This window comes from Macaca fascicularis, chromosome 7, assembly GCF_037993035.2.
Source record: "Macaca fascicularis isolate 582-1 chromosome 7, T2T-MFA8v1.1".
NCBI lineage: Eukaryota > Metazoa > Chordata > Mammalia > Primates > Cercopithecidae > Macaca > Macaca fascicularis.
Window position 1 is genome coordinate 68,504,149 of NC_088381.1, and position 26,590 is coordinate 68,530,738.

The 26,590-nt window shown below is 45.7% G+C and overlaps 2 protein-coding genes across 23 annotated transcripts in view; one reads left to right on the forward strand and one right to left on the reverse strand.

Moving 5' to 3' along the window:
• Positions 1-423: 423 nt before the first annotated feature.
• Positions 424-11,749, reverse strand: LOC135971878 (uncharacterized). Of its 2 annotated transcripts, none has more exons than XM_073996587.1 (3): positions 9,380-11,749; positions 8,048-8,165; positions 424-780 (listed from the first exon to the last, which is right to left on the reverse strand). In XM_073996587.1, the coding sequence occupies exon 1, from the start codon at positions 10,656-10,658 to the stop codon at positions 9,981-9,983; it is 678 nt and encodes a 225-aa protein (XP_073852688.1). In that variant the 5' UTR covers positions 10,659-11,749; the 3' UTR covers positions 424-780; positions 8,048-8,165; positions 9,380-9,980. The 2 variants fall into 2 exon arrangements, with proteins under 2 accessions (XP_073852688.1, XP_073852687.1); XM_073996586.1 differs by having other exon boundaries at positions 424-785.
• Positions 9,738-26,590, forward strand: part of CPEB1 (cytoplasmic polyadenylation element binding protein 1) — a 100,070-nt gene continuing 83,217 nt past the window's right edge. For 6 of the 21 annotated variants that reach the window (XR_012415293.1, XR_012415294.1, XM_015453198.3 and 3 more), the window contains exon 1: positions 10,151-10,332. Coding sequence is in view for 4 of the 21 variants with exons in the window: in XM_015453198.3 (XP_015308684.1) it covers positions 10,318-10,332 (15 nt within the window). In the remaining 17 variants the exon portion in view is untranslated. Of the gene's footprint in view, positions 9,968-10,150; positions 10,333-10,573; positions 10,754-10,811; positions 11,054-26,590 lie in introns of those variants that run through there. The other 15 variants (XR_012415296.1, XM_073996580.1, XM_073996584.1 and 12 more) reach the window with 4 other exon arrangements.

A 26,590-nucleotide genomic window follows, 5' to 3' on the forward strand; every position in this document is an offset into this window, starting at 1 on the left:
TGAGAGCCTGGGGCCCCAAAGTCTCCCTGGGATCACTGTTTTTGTCACTGCAGATTCTGAGATGATCCTCCAGTCAAAAGTACGATTCAGTCTTACTTTTGCCTCTGAAATCAGCACTATGCAGAGCACTGAGAGAGGGTGAGGGTGATTTTCTAAGAAATTTGAACAAGAACCATCAGAGAATCCCTTACCCACCTTTATTCTATATCAAAAGCCCCAGAGTAGAGCTGGGCATGTGTCTGTAGTCCCAGCTACTCAGAAGGCTGAGACTAGAAAACTGCTTGAGGCCAGGAGTTCAGGGTTGTATTGCACTATTATTACACCTGTGACTAGCACTCCATCCTGGACAACTTAGCAAGACCCCATCCCTTAAAAAAAAAAAAGTCCCCTTTTTAAAAAAATGGGATTCTGTAGGAACCAGAATTACAAAAGGCAAGTCCTTTAATATTCCTCAAGTACAGCCCAGGTTCCCAGAACCTCTTGTAAAGGGCACTGGGATTTCCAACCCTGAGAGTCCAGATAGTTGGAACCTTCACGGCTCTATGTTGGTGTCTCTGGAACGTGTCCCAGGCTTTGGCATTAGCAGTAGCAACTCTTCATAAGGAAATGGTTCTGGTGCTTGATGGAAGAGAGAGGCAGGAAGCAGGAGAGCAAGGTGTGGGCAGGTGAGAGTATGACTGCAGAAGGAGCCCAGCGGGGAGCGCTGTGCTGCTGGTTGAGGCTGGGCTGGGAGATTGGTGGGGCAGCAATTTCCCATCCAGGAGGGGCACAGGGCCTGTTCTGTGCTGAGAGAATGGTCTGGAGTGAGAGAATCTTAATCACAGAGGAAGGGGGAGTGGCTGCCCCAGCTCTCATCCCAGCCCAGCCCATCTCTTCCAAGGCCATACCTCCCACAACCCTACCACATGAGCATCCCTGAGCGGGTGTGCAGGGATGAGATGGGGGCTGCCCAGCATACACAGGAGGAAGCAGGTCAGACCTGCAGGGGCTGGGGGCCCCCACATCCCCCAGGGCATTTTTCCCAACCCATATCATATTCTGTATTTTATCACTGGCCCAAGTCTTTGCCACTGTGGTGATACTTTGTCCCCAGGTTATTAGGGGCCTGGTCACAGAGTGTCTGGATCTCAGTTGGCAGGGAAAATACTTCCCACGAACAGCTTTTTTTTTTGGGAGACAGAATCTTGCTCTGTTGCCCAGGTTGGAGTGCAGTGGCACAATCTCTGCTCACTGCAACCTCCGCCTCTTGAGTTCAAGCAATTCTTGTGCCTCAGCCTCCTGAGTAGCTGGGATTACAGGCATGCGCCACCACGACCAGCTAAATTTTTTTTTTTTTTTTTTTTTTTTGAGATGGAGTCTCGTTCTGTTGCCTAGGCTGGAGTGCAGTGGCGTGATCTCGGCTTACTGTACCCTCCGCCTCTCAGGTTCAAGCGATTCTCCTGCCTCAGCCTCCTGAGTGGCTGGGATTACAGGTGTGTGTCACCATGTCCAGCTAATTTTTGTATTTTTAGTAGAGACGGGGTTTCACCATGTTGGTCAGGCTGGCCTCGAACTCCTGACTCGTGATCTGCCTGCCTCGGCCTCCCAAAGTGCTGGGGTTACAGGTGTGAGATACCGCACTCAGCCTAATTTTTTGTATTTTTAGTAGAGATGGGGTTTTGCCATTTTGGCCAGGCTAGTCTCAAACTCCTGAGCTCAGGCAAAAGACCTGCCTTGGCCTCCCAAAGTGCTAAGATTATAGGCATGAGCCATCGGGGCTGGCCAGTCATGAATAGTTTTGATGGGGCAACCAGGGAACTAGCCCAGGGCTGTGGGATTCAGGTGGGGCCCATGACCACAGGACGGACTGGGAAGCACTCTTAGGACTCTGCTGGTGCAAAGGAAGGGCTGCAGAAAGGGGCCTCAAAGTGGATAGAAGCACAGGGACTGGCACAGAGGCAGAAGGTGCCCTGACAAGGATGGGGTAGTGCATCAGTGGGGACGTAGGAGGTCTGAGCCTGACCACGGGCCTTGATGGGTTAGAAGACAATGAGCTCAGGGAGGGGCTGGGAACTGGAATCTAGTCCAGGATGGCTTCAAAACAGTACCCAGGCAAATTGGCAAGACAGACAGCTCCAGTCTCCAGCCAGGCTGCAGCACCTGGCTAGCTGCAGTGGCTGGTAACCCTGGGGAACAGATCCATTTAGAGATACCAAAGAAGCCACTACAAGGACCCCAGAGTTGCGACATTAGTTGTGCCCATGCTTGAACTCCCGTCTATCTGGCGACTAAGGCAAACCCCTGCACTAGTTCAGCCTATTCTGCTGGGCATCTTGAGAGTCACCTCCCCATAGTGTCTCTTCCACATCAAAAGGATGGGTGTTGAGGGTGGAACTCAGAGTGGCAGGACTTCCCCTGTCCTGGCTTGGAAAGGAAAGGGAAAACTGGAAAATTCTGACCCACCAGAGGACCTTGGCCTGGGTCTTCTTTTGTCACCACCTGGTCTTTTGGCTCCCAGAGTCAAGAGACAGATGGTGAATTGGTCCCTGGGAGGGTGGATCCCAGGTTGGGATATGGAGAATAAGGATTAAAAGTGGAGTATCCTCAAGGAAAAGAAGCAGCGTGTACCTTTTTGGGTCTTCTACTTGATGGTTCTGGTTTGACCCCAGTGTCTCTCCCTGCATCCCCAATCCCACGGTCTGTCTAGTAGAAGAAAGCACTTAGGGCTGAACTTTTTTATCCTGACCTTTGGGAACCCCCATTATTTTCCCTTTACCAATTGCCCCCTTACTGCAGAAGATGCTGTGGTGTCACTGAGGCTTCACTTCCCTATGGCATCTGAAGAACAGAAAGAATGGTTCTCTCTCTCTAGGCCCCAAATATATTACGCCCCTGGGTTTGGGAATTTTTTTTTTTTAAATCTCAAGTTTCAGTATTTAAATTTATGAATCTGTAAACTTATATAAATTATAAATTTATGAATATTTAAATATAATATTCCTACATAAAATTGTACGGATTACAAGTGTTCAACTTGATGCGTTTTCACAGACTGAATAACCCATGTAAACAGCATCCAGCAAGAAAAAGCGTGGCAGCTCATCTTCCTCATGCCTACTTCCAGTTTGGGGCAGTGTTTCATTTTGCTGAGAGATTACAGAGTCCTGAAACAGTCTGACACCAGGTTCCAAGTGGCAGTGGGATTCCAGAAGGCCAACATGAACTTGTGTCCAGCAATGCCAACACAGTGGCAGATGCTTCTCTTTGGGGCTACTAGGGATGTGTTAATAACAGCCTCTGTGGGAGGGGCAGGGTATGTGGAAATAGGAGGGTTGTCTTGTTTTGGCTGCAAAGAATGTAAGGAAACAACTATGGGGGTAAAGAAATTCTTAAGAGCTTGGGTAAGATGACCTTGATCTAATCTTGGATGTGCTAAGACCCTAGCATCTGCACCTTCAGAGGGAAGTCAGGGAGGGAGAGGTGGGGTTGGTGTTTCTCATGGGTACCAAGGCAAGACCAAGACCCTGGACTCCTGACCCACACCAAGAAAAAAAGTTGCATACTCTCAAGTAAATCTCTAAATGTCTCAATTTCCCCAGCTGCAAAACAAAGGGGATGGCCTCTCCGTGTCTCTCGGCATCCACGAACCCATTACAAGCATCTCAGGACAACCAGCACTCACCTTCAAACTCCAAGATGCTCCCCAATGATCTTTGCTACCTGGTATCTGTATCCTTGTGTCATTCCCTTCCACATAATACCAGTGTTGGTGTATGTGAATAACAGGATACAAATGATGGTATGTCATTTCTGAGATTAGGTCATAAAATTCTTTGCACCTCCATCTTGGTTGATCTCTTCCTCTCAAGCCAGCTACCATGTCTTGAGCAGCACTATGGAGAGGTCCACGTGACAAGGAATGGAGGCTTTTGCCGGCACCCACTTGAGTGAGCTTGGAAGCTGATCTTCCAGCCCAAGGCAAAGCTTCAAGTGACTGAAGTTCTGGCTGATATCATGACTGCAACCTCACGAGAGACTCTGAGCCAGAACCAGCCAGATAAGACATTCTCTGATTCCTGACTCCCAGAAATTGTGCAAGATAATAAATATTTGCTGTTTTAAGCTGCTTAGCTTTAGGGGTAACTTAGTAACAATAAATAAATAATACAATCCAGCCTTCCACCCATCTCCTAGGTTCTTAGGTTGTTGGGAAAGCCCTCAGGGAGCCTGTATCCCTGATTCTGGCCTTCAGAGCACTCTGCTCCCACATTCAGTGTCTGAGTGGTATGCCTGAGTTGGCTTCTACTGGCTCATAAGGGCTGACTGTTATTATACATTCAGGAATTTGGTGAGCCAGATGATGTTGCACTGGCAATTTGAAACCAGCCACGGTGGGAGTTTTTGTGCCATGGAAAGAGGCAAATGCTACAAATCACTTCCCTCCCCCAGCCAATTGTCAAAACATTTACCAGCACATCACTGCCCTTAATTATCCCCATCTCTGTCTCTTTAAAATATTATTATGTATTTCAAGTTTAAAGACTAACATAACCACCTGTATACTAATCACCCAACTTAAGAACTGAAGCACTCATCAGTTCAGCACTCATCAATTTAATGTCCCCAATACCCCTCATTTCATGACTGCTTCCTTTCCCACCTGAAGCAAATCATCATTCTGAATTTTCTGTTTGTCAATGCCATCCCTTTTTTTTTGTACTTTTACTATATATAGATGTGTTCCTAAACAATATATTGTACCATACTTTGTGATGGTGGTGGGTACTACATGTTTTCAAATTTTATATAAATGGCATCTTAAAGTATGTTTTCTCCTACATCCTGCTTTTTCACTCAATATTGTTTGTGAGTCATGTTGATGCGATCTGCTGTATTTCATTTACTTTTACTTATATATAGAATTCCACTATATGACTATACCATAATTTATTGATCCACTCTCCTGTTGGTGGGCATTTAAGGTTATTTTGTTTTGTTTTTGCAACTATTAACAAACAGCTAGACATTTTTACTCATGCCTCTTAACATGTATGAAAGTTTCTCTAATATATTTTCCTAGGAATGGAATTGCTGGGTCACAGAGTATACACTTTTTCAAGTTAACTAGAGAATCCAAATCGCTCACCAGAGTTGCTATACTTCACATCAAGAATATTTCTAGCAGCTTTATTCATAATAGTCCCCAAACTGGAAAGAATTCAAATTCCAATCAATAGAAGAATGCAGAAATAAATTATGGTGTATCTATACAATGGAATACTACTTAGCAATACAAAGGAACAAACTACTTCTACATGCAGCAACATGGATGGATCTAACATGTATGTTGAATGAAAGCAACCAAAAATTATATGGAATCTACAACAGGTTAAACAAACCTGTAATGAAAAGCAGTAAAGATAATGGTACCTTAAGGAGGGAGGCATAAAGTGGGAAGGGGCAGGAAGGAACCCAGTGGGGATTCTGGAGAGATTCTATGTCTCGATGTGGGTGGTGGTTACCCTGGTATACACTTAAGATTTGTGCACTCTGGCCAGGCACAGTGGCTCACGCCTGTAATCCCAGCACTTTGGGAGGCCGAGGCAGGCGGATCACGAGGTCAGGAGATCAGGACCATCCTGGCTAACATGGCAAAACCCCGTCTCTACTAAAAATACAAAAAATTAGCTGGGCGTGGTGGTGGGTGCCTGTAGTTCCAGCTACTCGGGAGGCTAAGGCAGGAGAATGACGTGAACCTGGGAGGTGGAGCTTGCAGTGAGCCTAGGCAACAAAGCAAGATTCCATCTCAAAAAAAAAAAAAAAAAAAAAAAAAAAGATTTGTGCACACTATGCATTGTCTTCTCTCCATTAAAAGATGTGAAACATAAAAGCACACACCAAAGTAGCTGAACCAGTTTACGCCCTCACTGGCAGTGATCCTGCTACTGGGACAGTGAGACTTGATCATTTTTTCCATTTGAAAAGTGTGGCATGGCATCTGATAGCGGTTTCATGTGCATTTCCTTGGTTATTGATGAGGTGGGCATCCACTGATGTTTATTGGCCATTTGGATTTTCACTTGTGTCAACTGCCTATTCCCATCTTTTGCCCATTTTTCTATGGAGTTGTGTTTTTTCCTCATTGATTATAGAAATTCTTATATAGTCTGGAAACTAGTTCTTTGTAAATACATGGATTGGAGATATCTTCTTCCAGTCTATGGCTTATCTTTTCAAGCTTTAAACAGTATCTTTGGCCGGGTGGTTGCTCACGCCTAATCCCAGCACTTTGGGAGGCCGAGGCGGGTGGATCACAAGGTCAGGAGTTCGAGACCAGCCTGGCAACATGGTGAAACCTTGTCTCTACTAAAAATACAAAAATTAGCTGGGTGCAGTGGCAGGCGCCTATAATCCCAGCTACTCTGGAGACCGAGGCACAAGAATTGCTTGAGTCCAGGAGGCAGAGATTGCAGTGAGCCGAGATTGCGCCACTGCACTCCAGCCTGGGTGACAGAGAAAGACTTTGTCTCAAAACAAACAAACTCTTTTAGTAAACCAAAGTTTTAAATTCCAGTGTGGTCAAATGTATTGTCTTCCTTTACATCCTGTGCTTATTGTTCCAAGTTTACGAGGTAAAAAAAAAAATTCTCCTATATTTTCTTCTAAAAAAAATTCTAAGTAAAGCTTTTCAGAAGTGTATTTTTTTTTTTTTTGAGACAGAGTCTCGCTCTGTCGCCCAGGCTGGAGTGCAGTGGCCGGATCTCAGCTCACTGCAAGCTCCGCTTCCCGGGTTTAGGCCATTCTCCTGCCTCAGCCTCCCGAGTAGCTGGGACTACAGGCGCCCGCCACCTCGCTTGGCTAGTTTTTTTTTTTTTGTATTTTTTAGGAGAGACGGGGTTTCACCGCGTTAGCCAGGATGGTCTCGATCTCCTGACCTCGTGATCCGCCCGTCTCGGACTCCCAAAGTGCTGGGATTACAGGCTTGAGCCACCGCGCCCGGCCTCAGAAGTATATTTTTGACTTACTTTTGTGTAAGATGAAAGGTGGGGCCAATCCACTCTTTTTTTTTTTTTTTTTGAGATGGAGTCTTGCTCTGTCACCCAGGATGGAGTGCAGTGGCGAGATCTCAGCTCACTGCAAGCTCCGCCTCCCTGGTTCATGCCATTCTCCTGCCTCAACCTCCCGAGTAGCTGGGACTACAGGCACCCACCACCACGCCTGGCTAATTTTTTGTATTTTTAGTAGAGACGGGGTTTCACCGTGTTAGCCAGGATGGCTTCAATCTCCTGACCTCGTGATCCGCCCGCCTCAGCCTCCCAAAGTGCTGGGATTACAGGCATGAGCCACAGTGCCCTGCCCCAATCCACTCTTTTATCCCACTTAAAAGGAACTTGAGAAAACAAAAGAACATGGTTTCTTCTGTACAGAGCTTGGCAAAACTTGAGGAGAGACTGTGTGTGTCTACCTTGTGGTCTTCAGTTCCTAAGTGAATTCCTTTTCTTATCTTTTGCAACCAGGAAATTATTTCCTCCCATCAAACTTCTCTCTTCTTTTAGCTCTCTGCCTCCTGCAGAAGCACTGAACACCTGGGCATATCAAAGACTATGAAGTCTCTCCTGTCTCCCTAGTACATATATTTAACATGTAGTCCAGCTAATGATAGTTGGACTTAAAATCAGTATTGTAAGTCTGGGGCTTGACTCCAGAGACAGTGCCAGGCATAGCTGGGCTCAAAGGCTGTTTGTTGACTGGGAGAATAGATAATGCCTATTTGTTTCTGCTACTTCTGCCAGTGACCAGCTGTGGGGACTTGACCAAGTCATTTAATATATTCACCTCTGTCACTTTCCACACCCTGCCTTGTGGATTATGGTCACCTTCAGAGGGACTATTCTTCCTGTATGACCTGCAGGCCTAGCCAAGTCCGGGCAGGGAGCAAGGACTCGCCCACACTTGAGGTCATGACTGCATTTGGTCAAAATTACCTCTTCTCTCAACATCTGCAGTCAGCTCTGGGGTCATTTACAGATAAGCAAACACATAAGCATGCTGGAAGTTTTATTCTCACCTGGTTAAGACTTCAGGCTCTGAAACCAGAAGATTGCCTTGGTTTGAGTCCTTGCTCTGACACTTTTAGCTGGGAGTCTTTTGGCAAGTTACTTAACTTCTTTGAGCTTCAGTCTCATCTGCAAAATGAGGTAACATAGGAAAAGCACTTAGAACTTTCCCACGCACATAGTAAGTGGTCAGTGAAGACAAGCTATTATTACCTGCAACAGAAAATTTAGGAAGAGAGACTTTAGGCAGCAGCAATTTCTGTTCCAAGTCTCTTGATGCCTTCATTTTCTTATGGTTGAGAGTTTTGAAATATGAAAGGGCTTCCAGACACCCATTCCTCTGGGCACTATTCTGGGTTTCAGATTCTTATCTCGCTCAGCTTTTGGGTCAGAGAGGAGGAAAGGATGTCAGGGATCACAAACTGGCAGCCAGTGAGCTGCATGGGACCCCTGGACATGCTGGGCTTGGCTCTTTTCATTTGAATTAATAACCAATATTAAAATTTACATTCAAGATTTCACTTAAAAAGTACTTCCAGCTTTTCTTGAAAGATTTAACTGGGCTGGGACCTCATCTCTACATGGTGCCCACCAGCTAACAGCCCTTTTGGGTGTGCCTTGGGCCTTCAGTGCTGTCGCCCACCCTCACTTGGCTCCTGTGCTGTAGGCATCTGAGTGTGGCACCCTCTCAGAAGCAGCTGTCCTAAGCTGCTTATGGGCCAGGACAAGACTCAGGGGTAGGCTGCTCCTGGAGAAAGTATGGCTCAAGAGAGAGGGGTCCCAGCGAAGTTGCTCCTGCCTTGTTCCTGCAGTCATCATCTTTTCTGCCCATGACCTTAGCAACCCAAAGAAGCTCCTGTAAGTAGACCAGGTGGATGGAGACTGGCCAACTCCCACTGTCACTCACCCCTCTTGGACTTCTACTCTTACACTCACCACCCTTCCCCGCTTAATCCTTCTGAAACATTAGACTATACCATTAGCTTCCTCTTTCTCCATCACCTCAGGCAGAAACTGACAGTTACCTGCCCCTCTCCCCTTAGCCATTAGATCAAGCCCAGGAAGACGGCAGCACCATCTTCCCTAAGTGCCAGGAAGGGACCGCAGCATAGTTAGTGCTTATTAAATAGTATCATGATAACATGACACATGTAAAACACTTAGCAATGCTCAATAAACTCTGGTCCCCTTCCTCCCCACTCCAGTCCCTTGTTTTCCCCCTTTTCTGTCCAACCTCTTCTAAGTCTCCAGTAACACCTTAAAACAGACCTGACAACTGCCAACCCCTTTTACAATTCTCTAATAGTTTCCTCCTGTCTGCAGAATAAAAGCCCCTTACAAACCGGGCCCAAGCTTCCCTCCGGCGGTATCAGGTCGCATCATCCTCAGTCCTGGTCAGAGGGAGCCGCTCCATGCCGTCCTCCCTCTCTGCCTTTGCTTGGTCTCCCGCCTGGAATGCCATCTCCTCTTCTGCGCTTGCCTGAGGTTTCCGGTCCGCCCCTGCTCCAGGTGCCCCAGGACGACTGCCCTGGAGCCCTCGCCCTGTCCATTGCCCTATTTCTGTGAAACTTTCTATCGCAGTCTGTCGGGAGCGCCGGAAGCGGTTTCCCCGGAGCGCTCCGGTCCAAAGAGGACCAGTGATGTCTTTGGAACTTTCTGGAATGTCCTGACTCTCGCGCCCCCCTCTGCAGCGCACGGAGCAGTGGGTCTAAAATGAGCGCGCCTCCTGGAGCCCGGGGGCTACGGTTCCGACCGAGGATGCAGGGCTGGCTCTCGCCCCGTAGAGATCCCTGGAATAGAAGGAGCGCGGACAGTAGGCTGTGCTGCCTAAGCGATCGCCGCCGCTCGCAGGGGCTTGTAAATCGTGCCCTCTTTCGTCAGAGGGAAACTGAGGCCCAGGGCAGACAGTGCCTCCGCTAGGGGTTACTTAGGTGAGTGGCGCGCTCAGGCTTCGGCCTCTGGACCCCCAGGGGATGGCTGTGGCCAGTAGCGGCGGCGGTCCCCGCCGGGTTCCGGGTGGGCGGTGGAGCCCTCCTTGGCCCGGCCTGCTGGGAGGGGCGGGGCGCGAGGGGGCGGAGGCGAGGGCTCGGGCGGGGCAGACACAGGTGCTCCGCATCCGGCCGGGGGGCGGCTCCGAGGAGCGGCTCGGAGGAGCTTCATAAGCTGCCGGGGTGTTGGGCTGCGCGCGGCTCGCTGCAAAAATAGTGCCCACGTGCGTGCGCGTCTCTCGCCCGCCGGCTGGCCGGCCAGCCCGTCAGCCCCCCAGGGCCACACCGGCCCCATGGCGTTCCCACTGGTAAGAGCCGCCAGCCGCTTGCCTGGGCGGGGCCGCGTCCCGGCCGCACTAGCTAACGGTCCGCGCGCAGCCGGGTCCGGCGCCGCGGTACACCCATCCCCCGCCCCGTGCGCGCGAGTCCCGGGCGGGGCGCGGTCACGTGCCCGCGGGCGTGGGGCCTCGTGGAGGGGTGGAGGGCGAGGGGGGCAGGGAGCCTCCTCGTGACTCAGGGCCTTTGGGCTTAAAGGCGCCGCAGCCCTGTGGGGGCGGCCGGTGGGGCCTCCGAGCCGCACTGCGGCCTCTGGGCGGTCTCGAGCGTTACGTCCAGACGGGAGCTGACCGGACATAAAGGAGCACCGGCGCCCGGAACGTTTCTTTCTCACACTGCCGTCGCACTGGAGACCCGAAGCCGGGGACGCTGGAAGCTCACCCCCCTCTGCGGGTCTCTTTCGCACCCGGCGCGCGGTGGGGGGACCCGGGCGGGACGGGGCGGGGCTACTGACTACGTAGACTCGGTGTTCCGTGGATAGCCCCACGACGGCGGCGGTCTGGGCCCCTTTAAGGTGTAGGGATCAAGCCCCTCGTGCGGCTTCCCAATCCCGGGCAGGTCACGTGGCTTCACACCTTCGCTTGGCGCCCGAGAGGGAGTCCTGAGGGCGGGGCTGACCAGGTAGTGTGGCGCGAGGGCGGAAGACTGGCGGGGCTTCGAGCCTGGGAGACCCGCGGGGCTGGCGGCTTTGAGGTGGGTCCTGGGGCACGGGCGGGAGAGGGGTAGGGTTGCAGGCTGCGGAGGTGGCACAGGCGGGGAGCGACTAGAGCCCCCTCTGGGCTGTGCTGTCCGGACCCTCAGCCTGGCGAGCGGGTGCATGTGGCCTCGCGTTCTGGTCATTCTCCTCAGTACAGGACGAGGTCAGGTGCCCAGACTCAGGGGCGGCCTCAGGTTTGGCGGAGCAGCGGCTGGGGCCCTGGACGGGTCGCTTCCCGGATGACGAGCTGGTTGGGCAGACCAGTGCCCGCCTGGAGTCACCCGGGAGTGGGGGGGACTCACCCACAAAGGGGCCCTCACCTTGGGGTGTCCCACCCGGCGTCATTCCCCGGAGCTTTTTCATCTCCCGTGGGTTCCTCATAGCTTGAGACGACCGAGGCTTTGCTACCTCATTCCTAGGGGATCCAGTGAGGCCAGAAGGCCCTGTGAGCGGCGCCGCGCTGACCCCGTGACCGAGAAAAGCCAGGCGGACCCCTGGACTCTTGGGTGCTTTCGTGGGCGGGTGCTTATTTTTCGGGGGGCATTTTGCTTCCTGCAGCCCTGGTCCCTTGCACCGTGCTGTTAGCTGGGGTTCCTTCCATGGGGAAGAGAGTCGGGAGCCGAATTCGCTCTTAGAAGCCGGGGTGGCTCCCGCCAGGCCCTCCTGGGAGGAGGCCGCGTCCCTCCTCCCCCGCCCCGCGCCTGCAGCCCCGGCCCTGACTGATGCCGCATTTCTCTGGCAACCGCTTCCCTTGGTCTCCCTGGCTACCGCCCTGCCTCCCCGCGCTCTCTCCTGGCACCTGAGTCAACTACTGGGCTGTGTCGTTGGTGGGGAAGAGGGGCAAGTGGGTGGGGTTCCTATTCTGGAAGGCACAGGTGCACTGCCCGCCTCTTGCCTGCCCCTCAGGTGACGGTGCGGTCCCTTGCCAGCCGTAAGTGTCTGGTAAGGACAGTTTGCACCCTGAAGCTCATGTTTCTTTTGAGTCTAGGGACACATGCTGGGTTAAAAAATAAAAATATATTCGAACAGGACCCAACCTTGGAAACCTCAAGTCGGTGATTGTTTTCCTGGTTGTTTTTTTGCATAGTTAGAAAAGCCTGTGGAACTCAGTGGGGCTATTGGCTGTCGGAAAACCCTGGGGACGGTGTTTTGGGGACTTATCACTGGTCTTTTATTTGGCCTCATTGAGCCCATGGAGCTTGTGGCCGAACTGTATTCCCAGAGCACGTTGTTGTAGTTTGGTTATTTATTTATTTGTTTATTTTTGAGACGGAGTCTTGCCCCGTCACCCAGGCTAGAATGCAGTGGTGTGATCTCGGCTCACTGCTCGGCTCACTGCAACCTCCGCCTCCCGGTTCAAGCGATTCTCCTGCCTCAGTCTCCTGTGTGGCTGGGATTACGCGCCACCATGCCCGGCTAATTTTTGTATTTTTAGTAGAGACAGGGTTTCACCATGTTGGTCAGGCTGGTCTCGAACTGCTGACCTCGTGATCTGCCCGCCTCGGCCTCTGAAAGTGCTGGGATTACAGGTGTGAGCCACATCGCCTGGCCCAGTTTCGCTTTTTAAATTTTTTGTCAGGGCGATTTAAACTTTGGGTGGCCTGGCAGTGCCTGCTCAGTTTATAGAAGTAGAATTTGGAAGTTGACTACTCCGTATGTAAGTCAACCTTTGTAATAAAAAAGTATGGCTGGGTGCCATGACTCACGCCTGTAATCCCAGCAGTTTGGGAGGCTGAGGCGTGCAGATCACCTGAGGTCAGGAGTTCAAGACCAGCCTGGCCAACAAAGTGAAATCCCGTCTCTCCTAAAAATACAAAAATTAGCCGGGCGTGGTGGTGGGCGCCTGTAATCCAAGCTACTCGGGAGGCTGAGGCAGAAGAATCGCTTAAACCCAGGAAGTGGAAGTTGCAGTGAACCGAGATCGTCCACTGCACTCCAGCCTGGGCAACGATCGAGACTCCGTCTCAAAAAAAACAAAACAAAACTTGGCTTCCCTCCTCTGAAGGGTTTGTCTTGTAAACAACTCCGTGGTCTAAGCTCCCATGTGTGGGAGGGAGGTTGTACCAGCCTGTGCAGCACATCGGAGGTTGGAGAGCTGATGCTTGTGAATAATCATGGAAACGTTTGCAGTTTGGGTTAAGCCATAGGCGTTTGATACAGGAATGGTTCTCTGGGCTTATTCTTTCACTGTAGTGCACAAACCAGTGCCCATGAAGCAAAAAGTGGAGGAGGAAGATAAAGTAGTAAGACTCCAGGCTCAGTACCAAACTTAACTAGTGAGCTAATGATAACAGCTGCCTTAATAAGCATTTTCACTGACCACAACCATTAATTTTATTCTTAGTCTTTAAAATGGGTTGGAAACTCAAACCCTACCGGGGCCAGAGGTAACATAAATGAGCAAAGGAGGAGGAAGGAAAAGTAATGGCTTCTGAACTGCAGAGTATATGCCTCTCTGAATGGAGCAGCCGCTAGCTGATTGTTGCCCAGCAAAACTGTGGGCCCAGAGTTGGTGGATCTTTGACTTGCTTCTAAACTGGCTATCTCTATTTTGATGAATCTCCTGACTTTTAAATGTAGCATTAAAAAAATTTTAAATGCTATGGACCAAATGTAAGAGGTCTTTAATGTTGGATTCAACCTGAAGGCTAGTTTGGAATCTGTCTTAAAACATCCCTTTTGGATTTCCCCGCTATTTTGCAGAAAAGGAAACAGGCTTAGAAATCAAGTCAAAAGGCTGTTAAGTGATGGAATTTAGTGTGAACCTAGGTCTTTCTGGTGCCATAGTCCAGCGTATTATGTGTGTTCTGTTATGTCAGAGGATCAAGGGGTTATTGGTGGCATACATTGTAGAAAATGGTCTGGGAGCTGGTCACATTTATAGGCAAAGTGAACCTTAACTGCATTGGCAGGAATCCCAGTTGCTGTAGAAGTCAGTGTGGGTCTTCTGAGTGTTAGTACAGCAGTGCTGATGTCAGAAGGAATGTGCTGTGTCTATCATTCCACAATGTATGTCAGAGCAGTTAGCTGATCCTGAGAGCCAGAGGTCTGGAGATGGCAGGCTCCTCCCACTGTGGGAGTGACCCTCCCAACCCTCTGCACAAAAGACTCCTTTTTTCAGGACAGTTAAAATTTCAGTAACTTTTTCTGTCTGAGGCAAGGCAAATTTGAAATTACATAATTGTTTTAACACCCGTGAAAGTAAAATGGAGCTTACTAAATCTCACTTTGTCTGTCTTAGCTAAGATTCCCATAATGCTGTCTCTCAAATTTCCAGGAAGAATTAATAAAGGTTAAAAAATTTTTTAAAAGCAGTATGTGGTAAAATCTTCTGAGATAAGCTCCCAGGGCATAAAATAGCCCTGCCCCAGAAATGAGGGACTGGGGTTTCAATTCTGGATAAAACTTAGAATCCCAGCATTGTACACAACCAAAGTTATAGATGTAAAGGGGTATGTATATTTTTTTCCTATATTGCATTTCCAAGAAATTTTTTTGTTTTTTTTTTTTGAGATGGAGACTCACTCTGTCGCTCAGGCTGGAGTGCAGTGGCGCGATCTCAGCTCGCTGCAACCTCTGCCTCTGGGGTTCAAGCAATTTTTCTGCCTCAGCCTCCCAAGTAACTGGGACTACAGGCACGCACCACCATGCCCGGCTAATTTTTGTATTTTTGGTAGAGGTGAGGTTTCAACATATTGGCCAGGCTGGTCTCGAACTCCTGACCTTGTGATCTGCCTGCCTCGGCCTCCCAAAATGCTGGGATTACAGGTGTGAGCCACTGTGCCTGGCTGCATTCTCAAGGATTTAAAGGAGTAAAAAGCATATTCAGAGCTTCTGCCAAATAATTTTTTTCTGTGAGAATGCAAGCTAGATAGCTTTTTTTCTGTGAGACACAAGCTAGATAGCTTTCTTACCTGTGTCCTGGAAAGTTTTTGGAAAGATGAAAACTTTAAAATGTTATTTGCTTCTAGCTGCTTCTTAGCAACCTTTACCAGCAAAGCACTCAGCTATGAGTTCAGTGTTTGTGGATTTGGGGGTGTGGAGTGTACTGGGGAGGGGAAGAGTGAGGTGACTAAAGTAGCTTTCTGCTGGTATTATTTTTGCATTTATAATGTTAGGTGTTGTCTGTGCAAACTTTCTCATTCATTGGTTTCAGGTCCCTTAGCTAAATGATTATTTTCTAAAGTTATGTTTATTTTAAGGGAAAATTAGATTATTTGTACTTCTGTCTTACAGTTTGAGACAAATGGACACCAAACCTAAATATTAATGTTTAGACTGTTGTCTTTAGTAGCTAGTGGTGGAGGCAGTAAAAGAATCATGGGATCAAATAACAAATTATTTTTTCTGCTATGGAGAAGTTGTGCTAATCTCATCCTGTTCTGCAAATCTGCTTTTCCTAGGCAGTAAATAAACTGTACTGGCTCTGGGGAGAATTTGCCAGAAAGCCCCTGAGGCTAAAGGGTTGGAAGAAGTTTGTACCTAGAGGTTATGGTAGAGGAGGTTATGTAAAGAATTTTGCTTCTCGTTTGAATTAAGACCAAGAAGCACTGATTGCACCCTTTACCGTTTCTTAAGCCTTTTAAGATTTTATTATTAAGATTGTTTTTGAAGGCCGGGTGCGGTGGCTCAAGCCTGTAATCCCAGCACTTTGGGTGGCCGAGAGGTGGATCACAAGGTCAGGAGATCGAGACCATCCTGGCTAATACGGTGAAACCCTGTCTCTACTAAAAAAATACAAAAAACTAGCCGGATGAAGTGGCAGGCGCCTGTGGTCCCAGCTACTCGGGAGGCTGAGGCAGGAGAAGGGTGTAAACCCGAGAGGCGGAGCTTGCGGTGAGCTGGGATTAGGCCACTGCACTCTAGCCTGGGCGACAGAGCGAGACTCCGTCTCAAAAAAAAAAAAAAAAAAATTGTTTTTGAGACAAGGTCTTACTCTGTCACCCAGGCCAGTGGGCAGTGGTACAATCACAGTTTACTGCCGCCTCAAAGCTCCCTGGCTCAAGGGATCCTTCAGCCTCAACCTCCCAAGTAGCTGGGTCTACAGTCATTCAACATGCTTGGCTAAGTTTAAAAATTTTTTTCTTCGAGATGGGGTTTCACTATGTTGTCCAGGCTCATCCTGGGCTCAAGCCATCCTCCTGCCTCAGCCTCCCAGAGTGTTGGAATTACAGGTATGAGCCACCATGCAGGCTCTTAAAGTCTTTTGGTCACTATGAACTTTGCTTCCTTTGCACCCAACATTGCAGTTTTGGAAATGCCCTTAGCTTTTTCCTGCATTGTTGTAGCCTGTTTTTTAGTTAAACCTGCTTATGAGAGTATCTTATCTTCTGTGAGCACAGGTTCTGTAGACTGAAGGTTTTTATGTTGAAGATAGGACCCACCCCAACAGTGCATTTCTCAGTTATAGTAAACTAGCTGAAAAAGAATGAAGTAAAATGTGCATGATGTATGTAATATTTCCTATTTTCATAGGAAAATTGTCTGACTTGCTGTTAAAAGTTAGTATCCAAATTTCAGAGTGCTAAATTCACATTGTAGATGTAATTTCCAATGAATTTTCTTAGGTGTCATTTTAAAGCCCAATGTTAGGGATTCTTTTGCCACCCTAATATATAATGTGGTTTTGATTAACTTGGACCTGGGAGGATTCCTGACTGACTGAATGGTGTTGAGCTTTACTTTCAGTAGTTCAGGAGAACACTTAGGCGTGGATAACCTTTGAATTTTATTTTATTTTATTTTTTTGTATTCCTGAATGGTGGAACAGTCCTTTTAAATTGTGAGTGAACACTCTTTGTTTTGATTTAAGGCATTCGTGATGAGTTCCCTTGAGGTAACAGGAGAATCCCCAGAGGGCAGGTCTAAATGTTGGTTTGTATGCTAAAAATGGGTCATAGTTGCAAGTAGCTATTGATTCTGGGAGTAACTTCACTAATAGTGTTACTGGTTTCTTTATTCTTGGCCAGCATAATATGCTGCTTTATGTACCATCCTGACAGATTTAGCCCCACTGCGTACAATCCCCTTTGATAAAAGTGTGGGGGTAGCTCTCCTCTGTTGGAAGAGAACAGTTACTTTGAAGGGCAGGTTGGTTTTTTTGTGTCTTTTTACAGAACACTTAATCTCTTACTACTTAACACCTGTGCTCTCTGTATTCTGGCTTTGTGCTCCTGGGTTCTGGCCCTTCCATCATCTGTCTGTCTCCCCGGTGTGTCTGCCCTTTCTCCTGAGGCTTTTTTTTTTTTTTTTTTTTTTTTTTTTTAAGCTGTAATCTTGGAATTGTTTTGAAGCTCAAAACGTGTTAGAGACCTGTCTCCTACATATAACTTAGAGTTGACACCAAAGCCAGATTATAATCTCTGACATCCTCTTTTCATGGACTAGGAGAATTAAGTTTAGAATGAAAAGTGATTACCCTAAATTTATACTGTGAGCAGGGAATAAAGACAGAACTAGAACCCGGGGTTTCTCATTTCTACAGTAGTACTTTTTCTAAAATTCATACACTCTCACCTCTGCTGTGTTGCTCTCTTGTTGTACTTAAAATGTCCATTTGGTTTGTAAGACTCTAGCTTCCTTTTTCTTTTTTTCTTATCTGATCAATCTTGTCTTGTCTTGGTACTTGCAGGTTTCCTTTTCTCCCCAAATGCCACATTCTTCACAGTTCAACCCTGTTGGATCATTCCTGTCTCCTTATATATACAGGAGGCCCATGTGTTCTGTAGAAGCAAGCACCAGTTGTCTGTTGTGTGCCCAAGTTTTAGATTGAGTTCTTTAGCGTTGGTTGTTCTGAAGACTTATACATGTGATTGGACTACGGAACGCATGTGTCTGAGGTATGTTAAACCCACCAGATATAAAAACAGAACCAATTTCTTCCTTTTCCTCATCAGAAATAACATCAGAACTAGGCAGGTAAAAAATTTGAAGGTTATTGCCAAAACAGGCATAGTGTGTAGGGGGTGGGAAGGACATTCTAAGCGAAAGGAATAACGTGTAAGGACAAGGAGATATGAAACAGGGCTGTTTTTAGGCAACTAGAAGTACAATATTGCTAGAATTTTAAGCACAAGGGATACTAGCCTATGACCTAGTGATCCACTTGTGTTCCTATATGCGAGAGAAGTGAGTACATATGAGTATAAAAAGGCATGCACAAGAATATTCACAGCAGTTTTATTCATAATATTTAAAATCTGAAGAAAAGGCAAGCTGGTTATGGCGCCTGTAGCACCAGCTACTGGGGAGGCTGAGGCAGGAGAGTCCCTTGAGCCTAGGAGTTCAAGACGGGTCTGGACCACATATCCAGACCCTGTCCCTAAAAGTAGGACAAAACAATAAACGCCTGTTAGGTTGGGTCCCCCAAGACAGTGCCCAGATGATTGACTAGGAAGATTCACAGGACTTAGCGTATAGTGGTACTCATAGCTAAGCTTACAGCTAAAGGACACAGAGAAAAACCATCAAAGGGAAAAGGCACATGGGTGAAGTCTGGTACAAGCTTCCAATATTCCTTTCCTGGGAGAGTTAAACAGGACATAGTTTAATTCCCTACAACTGACAACATATGTAAAATGTCGCCAGCCAGAATAGCTTGTTAGAATCTGGGCACCCAGAGAGAGAGAGACAGAGAGAGAGTGTGTGCGTGTATGTGTCTGAGGAATGGTTAAATAGGTAGCCTCTGCCTGAAATGTACCAAAATCCGGGAGGAAAGCCCATGTTCAGCATAAACCATATTGTTTGTTCATTTTGGGTATAGTAAGTCACTCAGTTCTGGGAATGGTGGGAACTCAAAATTTAAGTTCCCAGATGGTAGCTAAAAGACACCAGTCAGACCTGTTACTTTAAATCTTTTCTGTACAACCTTGAGCAGGAATATGGATAAATACATATATCCACATCTATTAATATGTAGTACTGCACAGTAATAAAAACCACTGTTCTATACTTCAATGTGTAGACATGTCAGATACTAAGTTAAGTGGGGGAAAAAAGACCCAAAAGAATACCTACATGATTGCATTTATAAGAGGTTCAAAAATAGGCAAAACTAATTGGTAACAACAGAAGCCTGAATAGTAAACTCTTTGGGGATAGTGTGGGAAAGGGCACAGGGGAACCTTATAGAGTGTTGGAAATGTTCTTTATCTTGCTATGTGTGGTGGTTGCTCCGGTATATACAGATAAGTGAATCTTGATCAAGATACATATTCATAACTAGTGCCCTTTTATTGAGAGAGAACACACAACAGAATAAAGTAGGAATAGACTAGGAGGGTTCTAACTTGGCCACTAAGCTGAAGCCAGACCATGAAGGGTTTTATATGCTATTGATAAGGAACTTGGCCTTTACTCTGTGGCAGCAGTTCTCCAAGCTAGGTCTGTGCCTGCCTAGTGGTCACCAAAACCCTTTAAGAGGCCACAAAGTCAGAAGTATTTTTATAATTCTAAGACATGGTTGATTTATCCTCCCCCACCCCACTGTGTTGACATTTGTACCGATAGTGCAAAAGCAATGGGGGTGGGTAAAACAGCTGGCACATAGCAGGAATCAGGGCAATGTCATTAAACTGTGGTAGCAGCCATTGTATTTTTCATGCTACACATTCCCAGAAAAGCCGGTGTCACTTGCAAATGTCCTTGAGGAAGCAGTAAAATTAATTTCATTAAATCTCAGCCCTTGAATATATGCCTTTAATATTCTGTGTGACAAATGAGAAGTCAGTATAAAGTACTTTTACTTCATATCCAAGTATGGTGATTATCTCGAGGAAAAGTGTTTATGTGACTGAGTTTCAAGAATAAGCCTCTTTTTTTTCCTTGAAACACCTTTTTATCTTTACCAGAACAACAACTAACAAACTGTGGTTATTGAACTTTGGGTATTTGGCAGACATTTTCTTGAAAATTAACAGAGTAATCCAGTCACTTCATAAGAAATAACTCACTATATTTGTTGCCACTGATGCAATTTGAGCACTGAAAGAAAAAAAAAAAGAATTTTGGAAGACCTTTATCTGCCACCACATGAGCTTGACACTTGCCCCAATACTTAAAGACCCCTGATGAGATTGGTGGTACTATTTACTATTAACTAGTATGTCAACATCTGTTATATTTGCATAATTCAGGCAGTATTTGTCAAATGACTAACATATGATAGAAAATCAGATAGGCGTAAAAGATCCATCCAAAATGCAAGATTGACCCATGTGTTTTAATGTAACAGCATATGAAGAGTACATATGGTTTCAGATTCCATATTGTAACTAATCTTTTTTTTTTTTTTTTTTTTTTTTTTTTGAGACGGAGTCTCGCTTTGTCGCCCAGGCTGGAGTGCAGTGGCCGGATCTCAGCTCACTGCAAGCTCCGCCTCGCGGGTTTACGCCATTCTCCTGCCTCAGCCTCCCGAGTAGCTGGGACTACAGGCGCCCACCACCTCGCCCGGCTAGTTTTTTGTATTTTTTTTAGTAGAGACGGGGTTTCACCATATTAGCCAGGATGGTCTCGATCTCCTGACCTCGTGATCCGCCCGTCTCGGCCTCCCAAAGTGCTGGGATTACAGGCTTGAGCCACCGCGCCCGGCCTATTGTAACTAATCTTTAAGAAGTTACCATTTGTTGAGAATTTTGGTGTAGTATTAATAGCCATAGTTGTCTGAAAATGGTATTAAAATACTCCTTTTTCCAACTACGTATCTGTGTGAGGCTGGATTTTCTTCATATACTTCAACCAGAATAACACATGACAACAAATTAAATACAGAAACAGACCAGAAAATCCCGCTATCTTATATTAAACCAGATAGTAAAGAGATTTGCAAAAATGTCAATGCCATTCCATAAATTATTTTTTGTCTTGGAAAATCATTGTGTTAATATGTAATAGGTTTTTTTAATGATTAATAAATCTACCCCTTTTCTATTTCTAGTGGGTGCATATTGATATGAGCTACTTACACAAAAAGCTTTTGAGTAATTAAAATTGAAAGTACTTAAAATTACCTCAGTAATTTTTAAGAGTATAAAGGAGTCCTGAGACCAACATGGTTGTGGACCACTGCCCTCTGGAGTAGGTGATTAGATTTGTACTTTCCAAAGATCCTGTAAGAATATCCAGGTAGGAATGAAGACCTCTTAAAAGGCTCAGGAAATGTCCATAGGATTTGATAAGGCACAGTGAACTTGGTTTGAAAAAAAAGTGTTTCAGAATAGCATGTGTGGAAAGGGAGAGAAGCATCTGATGCTTGCCTTCGAGGATTAAAGAGATGAGTAAAGGCGGTGGAGATGGGGTACTCTATACGGAAGGCTGATGGGGATGCTAGGGAAAGACAGGCTGGCTACTAAAGAGCAGGGTTAAGAAAAGTTCTAAACATGGGAGAGAGCTGATCATGTTTACAAAGGTGTGAGAGTTGTGGCAGGGATAACTGACCAAGAAGCCCTGAGGGTATGAGAAAAAATTTACTCCAAAGTTGCTCTTTAAATAGGAAGAAGGATACCCTGTCAGTAAGTGCAGAAAAAGGATAGTAGTGGAAGCTGTGTCAGATTGGTGAGGGCAAGAGTAGGGTCATGTAGACCAACTGTCCAGAGCCTTTAGTTTCTTTTATTCCTCAGGAGAATTTATGAGACTCTGTCATTCTCACATTACAAAGAAAAAGACCTGCTTAGAGAAATTGAGAATATTGGTCAAAGTTCCCCCAATTAATGGAGCACTGGGGCTTAAATCAGAATCCCAGACTCCAAGTTCCCTCTTTCTTCTGCATCAAGGCAGCCTGAGAAGCTTTATACGGAGAGGTAATGGAGACCAGGTCCGAGAACAACTGAGACAACTCTGGAGCCTTTGTGTTTTTATTGATGGGGAATGGTCTGTGGTCCAAACCTAAAACCCCAAATCCCAAAATGACTTTAGTGGCTGAGAATTTTGACAGGGAGAAGAGGTAGAACTGATGAATATTTCTATTGATGTATCTAAAAGCTTAAGAAAGGAGTCACTACCATTTATGAAGGTTATGAGTGAGGTGGTAAAAATACCTATGACAGGAGTGTGATACGGGTCTGCCTTTCATGTGTTATCTGTATTGAGTGCCTGCAAATGCAGCAGATACTATGCTGGGGCACTGCTGAGATACAGGTTGTGAAGGACCTTTATAGTTGATCAAATTGGTGAGCTAACAGTCCATACAGTTAGCATTGTGACAGGTAAGTGATGAGAGTTACGATTATAGTGACCATGTGCTTTCAATATTCTTGAGCTGTTTTGGTATGAAATATTCTCTAGTGTTCTCATAAATGTGTCCTGGAAATTGTAGTATTTCCTCTTCCAGACTGAGTTAAGAGAGCAAAAAGAATATTGGACAATAGATGTACCCTGTGAAAACTGAAGAATAACCAGAAATGGAAAGGGAGAGCCAGGAGAAAGTGATTCCTGACTTGAGTGGAGAATAGCTGAAGGGTCAGATCCTACAAAAATGCAGGGTAAGATAGACTGGAAGTATCAGTTGGGTTTGGCAGCTGTGAAGTCATTAATTTGGGAGCAGTTGTTTAGTGTCTTTTTGGGGAAGGGGAGAGATTAGTGCTGGCAGGACATTGTAGATTGAGAGGACGAACAGGAGGTTAAATAAAGATCACATTTTCGAGAAGCTTGATAGTGTAGCAGAAGAAAGACGGCAGTGAATTGGGAGGATATTTTAAATCAAGGAAGGTATGGTAGTTTTTTAAGGTGAAAGAGTCTTGAACATACTGACAAACTGAAGGAGCCAGTGGAGAAGAGAGGAAAGTCAGGTGATGCAGGGAGAGGAGATCTTGTATCTATTGATGGATTCATCTTTCTGATAGAGGAAGGAGGTTAGGACCTGTAGCTTTATCTCGTTTATTCCTGGTGAGCCTTCCTGTCCAGCCCTGTTGGACCACTTTGTTTTCTTGAATTTACTGTGTTCTGTATCCTCTCTGTGCTTGTTCTCTGTGTGTTAATGCTCTTTCTTATGCCTGCTTATTGAAATTCTGCATTTTCATTATTCTCTGGCCAAAACGCCTGAATTGTGAAACCATTTTAGACACCCTGATTTATTCCTCTCTTCTGTAGCATTTTGTGCTTGATCTCTACTTACCTAACTAGATTTGGTTCTTTTTCCTACCTAAATAATTATCCTGAGGGCAAGGAGTTTTTTTTTTTTATATATATATATCTATAACCTCAACATCTAACCTAGTGGGTTGTCAGTATTTATGAAATAATATTTGGTTGAACTATATGAAATTGCCATTTTATTGGTTGAAAAAGGTAAAATACTGTCAGTTTCATATGACCAATCTGATAAATTTTTATTCCTGACATTGTTGCACAGAAGACTTGAGGTAGGACCAAGGAGAAGGTTAAACACAGAGAAACATCTCTCAGCAAACTATAGAGTCATTAAAGTAGAGCCAAAAACTTGGCTTTGAGTGAGCTGGTGACTAAAGCAAATAGAAAAATTTGGCTAGAAGACTTATATTCTTCCGTAAGGAAAATGTATTCTTCATGGGAATCTTTAGCATGTCCTAATCTGTGGTCTGAATGACATTTTTCTAAATGAGTGTTCATATAAGGGCTCTTCAAAATTGTAATAAAGAATATGCCCAAAATCCTGAGTATCCACTCTATAGAAATTTTGTTTAGCTTTATTATTAGTATAAAACTAAAGGCAGGCCGGGCATGTGGCTCATGCCTGTAATCCCAGCACTTTGGGAGGCTGAGGCGGGCGGACCACCAGGTCAGGAGTTTGAGACCAGCCTGGCCAACATGGCGAAACCCCATCTCTACTAAAAATATAAAAAATTAGCCAGGTGTGGTGGCACGTGCCTGTAGTCCCAGCTATTTGTTAGGAGTAGGCAGGAGAATTGCTTGAACCCAGGAGGCGGAGGTTGCGGTGAGCCGAAACTGTACCGCTGCACTCCTGGGTGACAGAGTGAGACTCTGTTTCAAAAATAAAAATAGGAAAAAAAGAAAGGCAAATTGCCAGAGTACATCTCAGCAGAACGAGTTATTTGGGGCATCTAAGTATATTGCTTTCTGCTACACTGGCTTAATTTAAAAACAAAGTCTAAATGTTCAAGACCAATGCATTTAAAAAACATCTGATTAAATGGAGAAAAAAAATGTTTCAGAAAAATTTTTCATGTAAACACATTTTTTGTCAAGAGGATTACTACACTCCGATCCATTTGACCCCAGTTTTAGAACTCTCTCTGGGGGACTCAGTAAACCTTGGGCCCTTCAAACAGTCTTCTATAAATTTCTCAACTAGCTGTTAATCCATTGTACATGATTAATAGTAATAGTCTTGAAGGATCTTCAGCATTGGTATTATGTTGTCAATTAAAGGCAAACTGAATAAAAATCAACCCAGAGATGGTAGCTGGCATTCATTTACGACAGATGAGTATCCCCAAATCAAGATTTTCAGCTGCCAGAATGGCCATCCTATCACAGTGCTGGGTCTGGGGAGTATGATATTTAAAGGCAGGGCCAAGGTTTCCAATTTTTTTTTTTTTTTTGAGATGGAGTCTTGCTCTGTCGCCCAGGCTGGAGTGCAGTGGCCGGATCTCAGCTCACTGCAAGCTCCGCCTCCCGGGTTTACGCCATTCTCTTGCCTCAGCCTCCCGAGTAGCTGGGACTACAGGCGCCCGCCACTTTGCCCGGCTAGTTTTTTGTATTTTTTTAGTAGAAACGGGGTTTCACCATGTTAGCCAGGCTGGTCTCGATCTCCTGACCTTATGATCCGCCCGTCTTGGCTTCCCAAAGTGCTGGGATTACAGGCTTGAGCCACTGCGCCCGGCCAAGGTTTCCAAATTAATTGTACATTTTTTCTATACAAATAAGTATAAAATTTGGGGATCTTATTCTTTAACAAACATGTCTACATAGTGAGGGTTCAGATTTTTAAAGAAAAGGTTATGAGTGATACTTCTGAACCACAGATGAAAAAAAAAAAACCCAGTTATATGCTAAAACAAGTAAGCTTCTTGATGAACTTGGCTAGGACGAATAAGTTGAAACCATACTTCTGAGTAACAGGGATATAATTTAATAACATGTGGAATTGGACATCTGACACTAATAAGGTATTTATTGAGCATATCCATGTACTTTATGTATTTCTGACTACTACAAAGTCTGCAAAGTAGGTGTTACCCACTTTTTTTTTTTTTTTAAAAACCTTTAGGTAACCAAGGCTCAGAGTGATACCTAAGTGGTAGACCTGGTGTTTGTATTCCAAAGCCTGTGTTCTTTCTGCTTTTCAAAACAATGATTCCCAGTTTTAAGGAGGAGGAGGAGGATTTTCCTTTATGGAGGAGGGGAATGCTTTTCTTCAGACTATCTCCCTTACCTTTGTTGTCCTAGTTGATGATCATGGCTATAGGAAAACAGTTTCATGATAGGAGGGTCAGCTCTTACCTGTTGGAGAGGAGAAAATTGAGGCCTGATCTAAAATAACTTGTATTAGGGCCAGGTGCTGTGGCTCATGCCTGTAATCCCAGTGCTTTGGGAGGCCGAGGTGGGCAGATCACCTGAGGTCAGGAGTTTGAGACCAGCCTGGCCAATATGGTGAAATCCCCCATCTCTACCAGAAGTACAAAAATTAGCCAGGTGTGATGGCACATGCCTGTAATCCCAGCTACTCAGGAGGCTGAGGCAGGAGAATCACTTGAACCCCGGAGGCGGAGGTTGCAGAGAGCTGAGATTGAACCATTGTGCTCCAGCCTGGGCGACAAGAGCAAAACTCCATCTCAAATAACATAAAATAACTTGTATTAGGTGAGTTTCCTCAAAAGCCATTCTTTCTAACAATAGGTAGATAGGTAGAACTAGTTTTATCTTGAGGGTATTCGTCTCTGTGTCATCAGCATTAAACAAAGAATTGTTTTTAAATTAATTTTTTAATTAAACAATTGTTTTTCTTTTACAGCATTGCCAAGTAATTCTTCCTGTTGACTCCTGGTTTTCGGTAGTATTAAAGTTTGCCCTCTATGAAGTCTCTGATTTATCTAAAAGCCTTCTTTCCTGTTAACAGTAAAAGACCAGCAAGACCAACTGAATGTCAAAAAAAGCTACAAATGACCTCACTTTATGGCAAAATATGCTAAAAAATAAGGGCAGGAACTGTCAGGCAATAGTGGAATAACCAAGAGAAAAACATTTGTTCTCATGGTAAAACACTAGTCTGAATGCAGATCTATACATTGATGAAAGTTCAGATAGACCACACAAAGTAAATGGGTCTGTGAGTATGGGGTGGATAGTAGGTTTCTGTTTTGAAATGAGGAACTATGAATTCATTTAACTGGATAATTTAAAAGGATCAGTATTGGCTAGGTGTGGTAGCTCATGCCTGTAATCCCAGCACTTTGAGAGGCTGAGGCAGGAGCAACACTTGAGCCCGGGAATTCAAGACCAGCCTGGGCAACATAGCGAGACCTTTTTTCTGAGGGGTGGAAAAAAAATAGCTGGGCATGGTGGCGCATGTCTGTAGTCCAGCTACTTGGGAGGCTGAG

What these genes read in the sequence shown, in the direction of transcription:
- LOC135971878 (XM_073996587.1), bottom strand. Translation starts at nt 10,658, where the DNA reads ATGTCCGGTCAGCTCCCGTCTGGACGTAACGCTCGAGACCGCCCAGAG.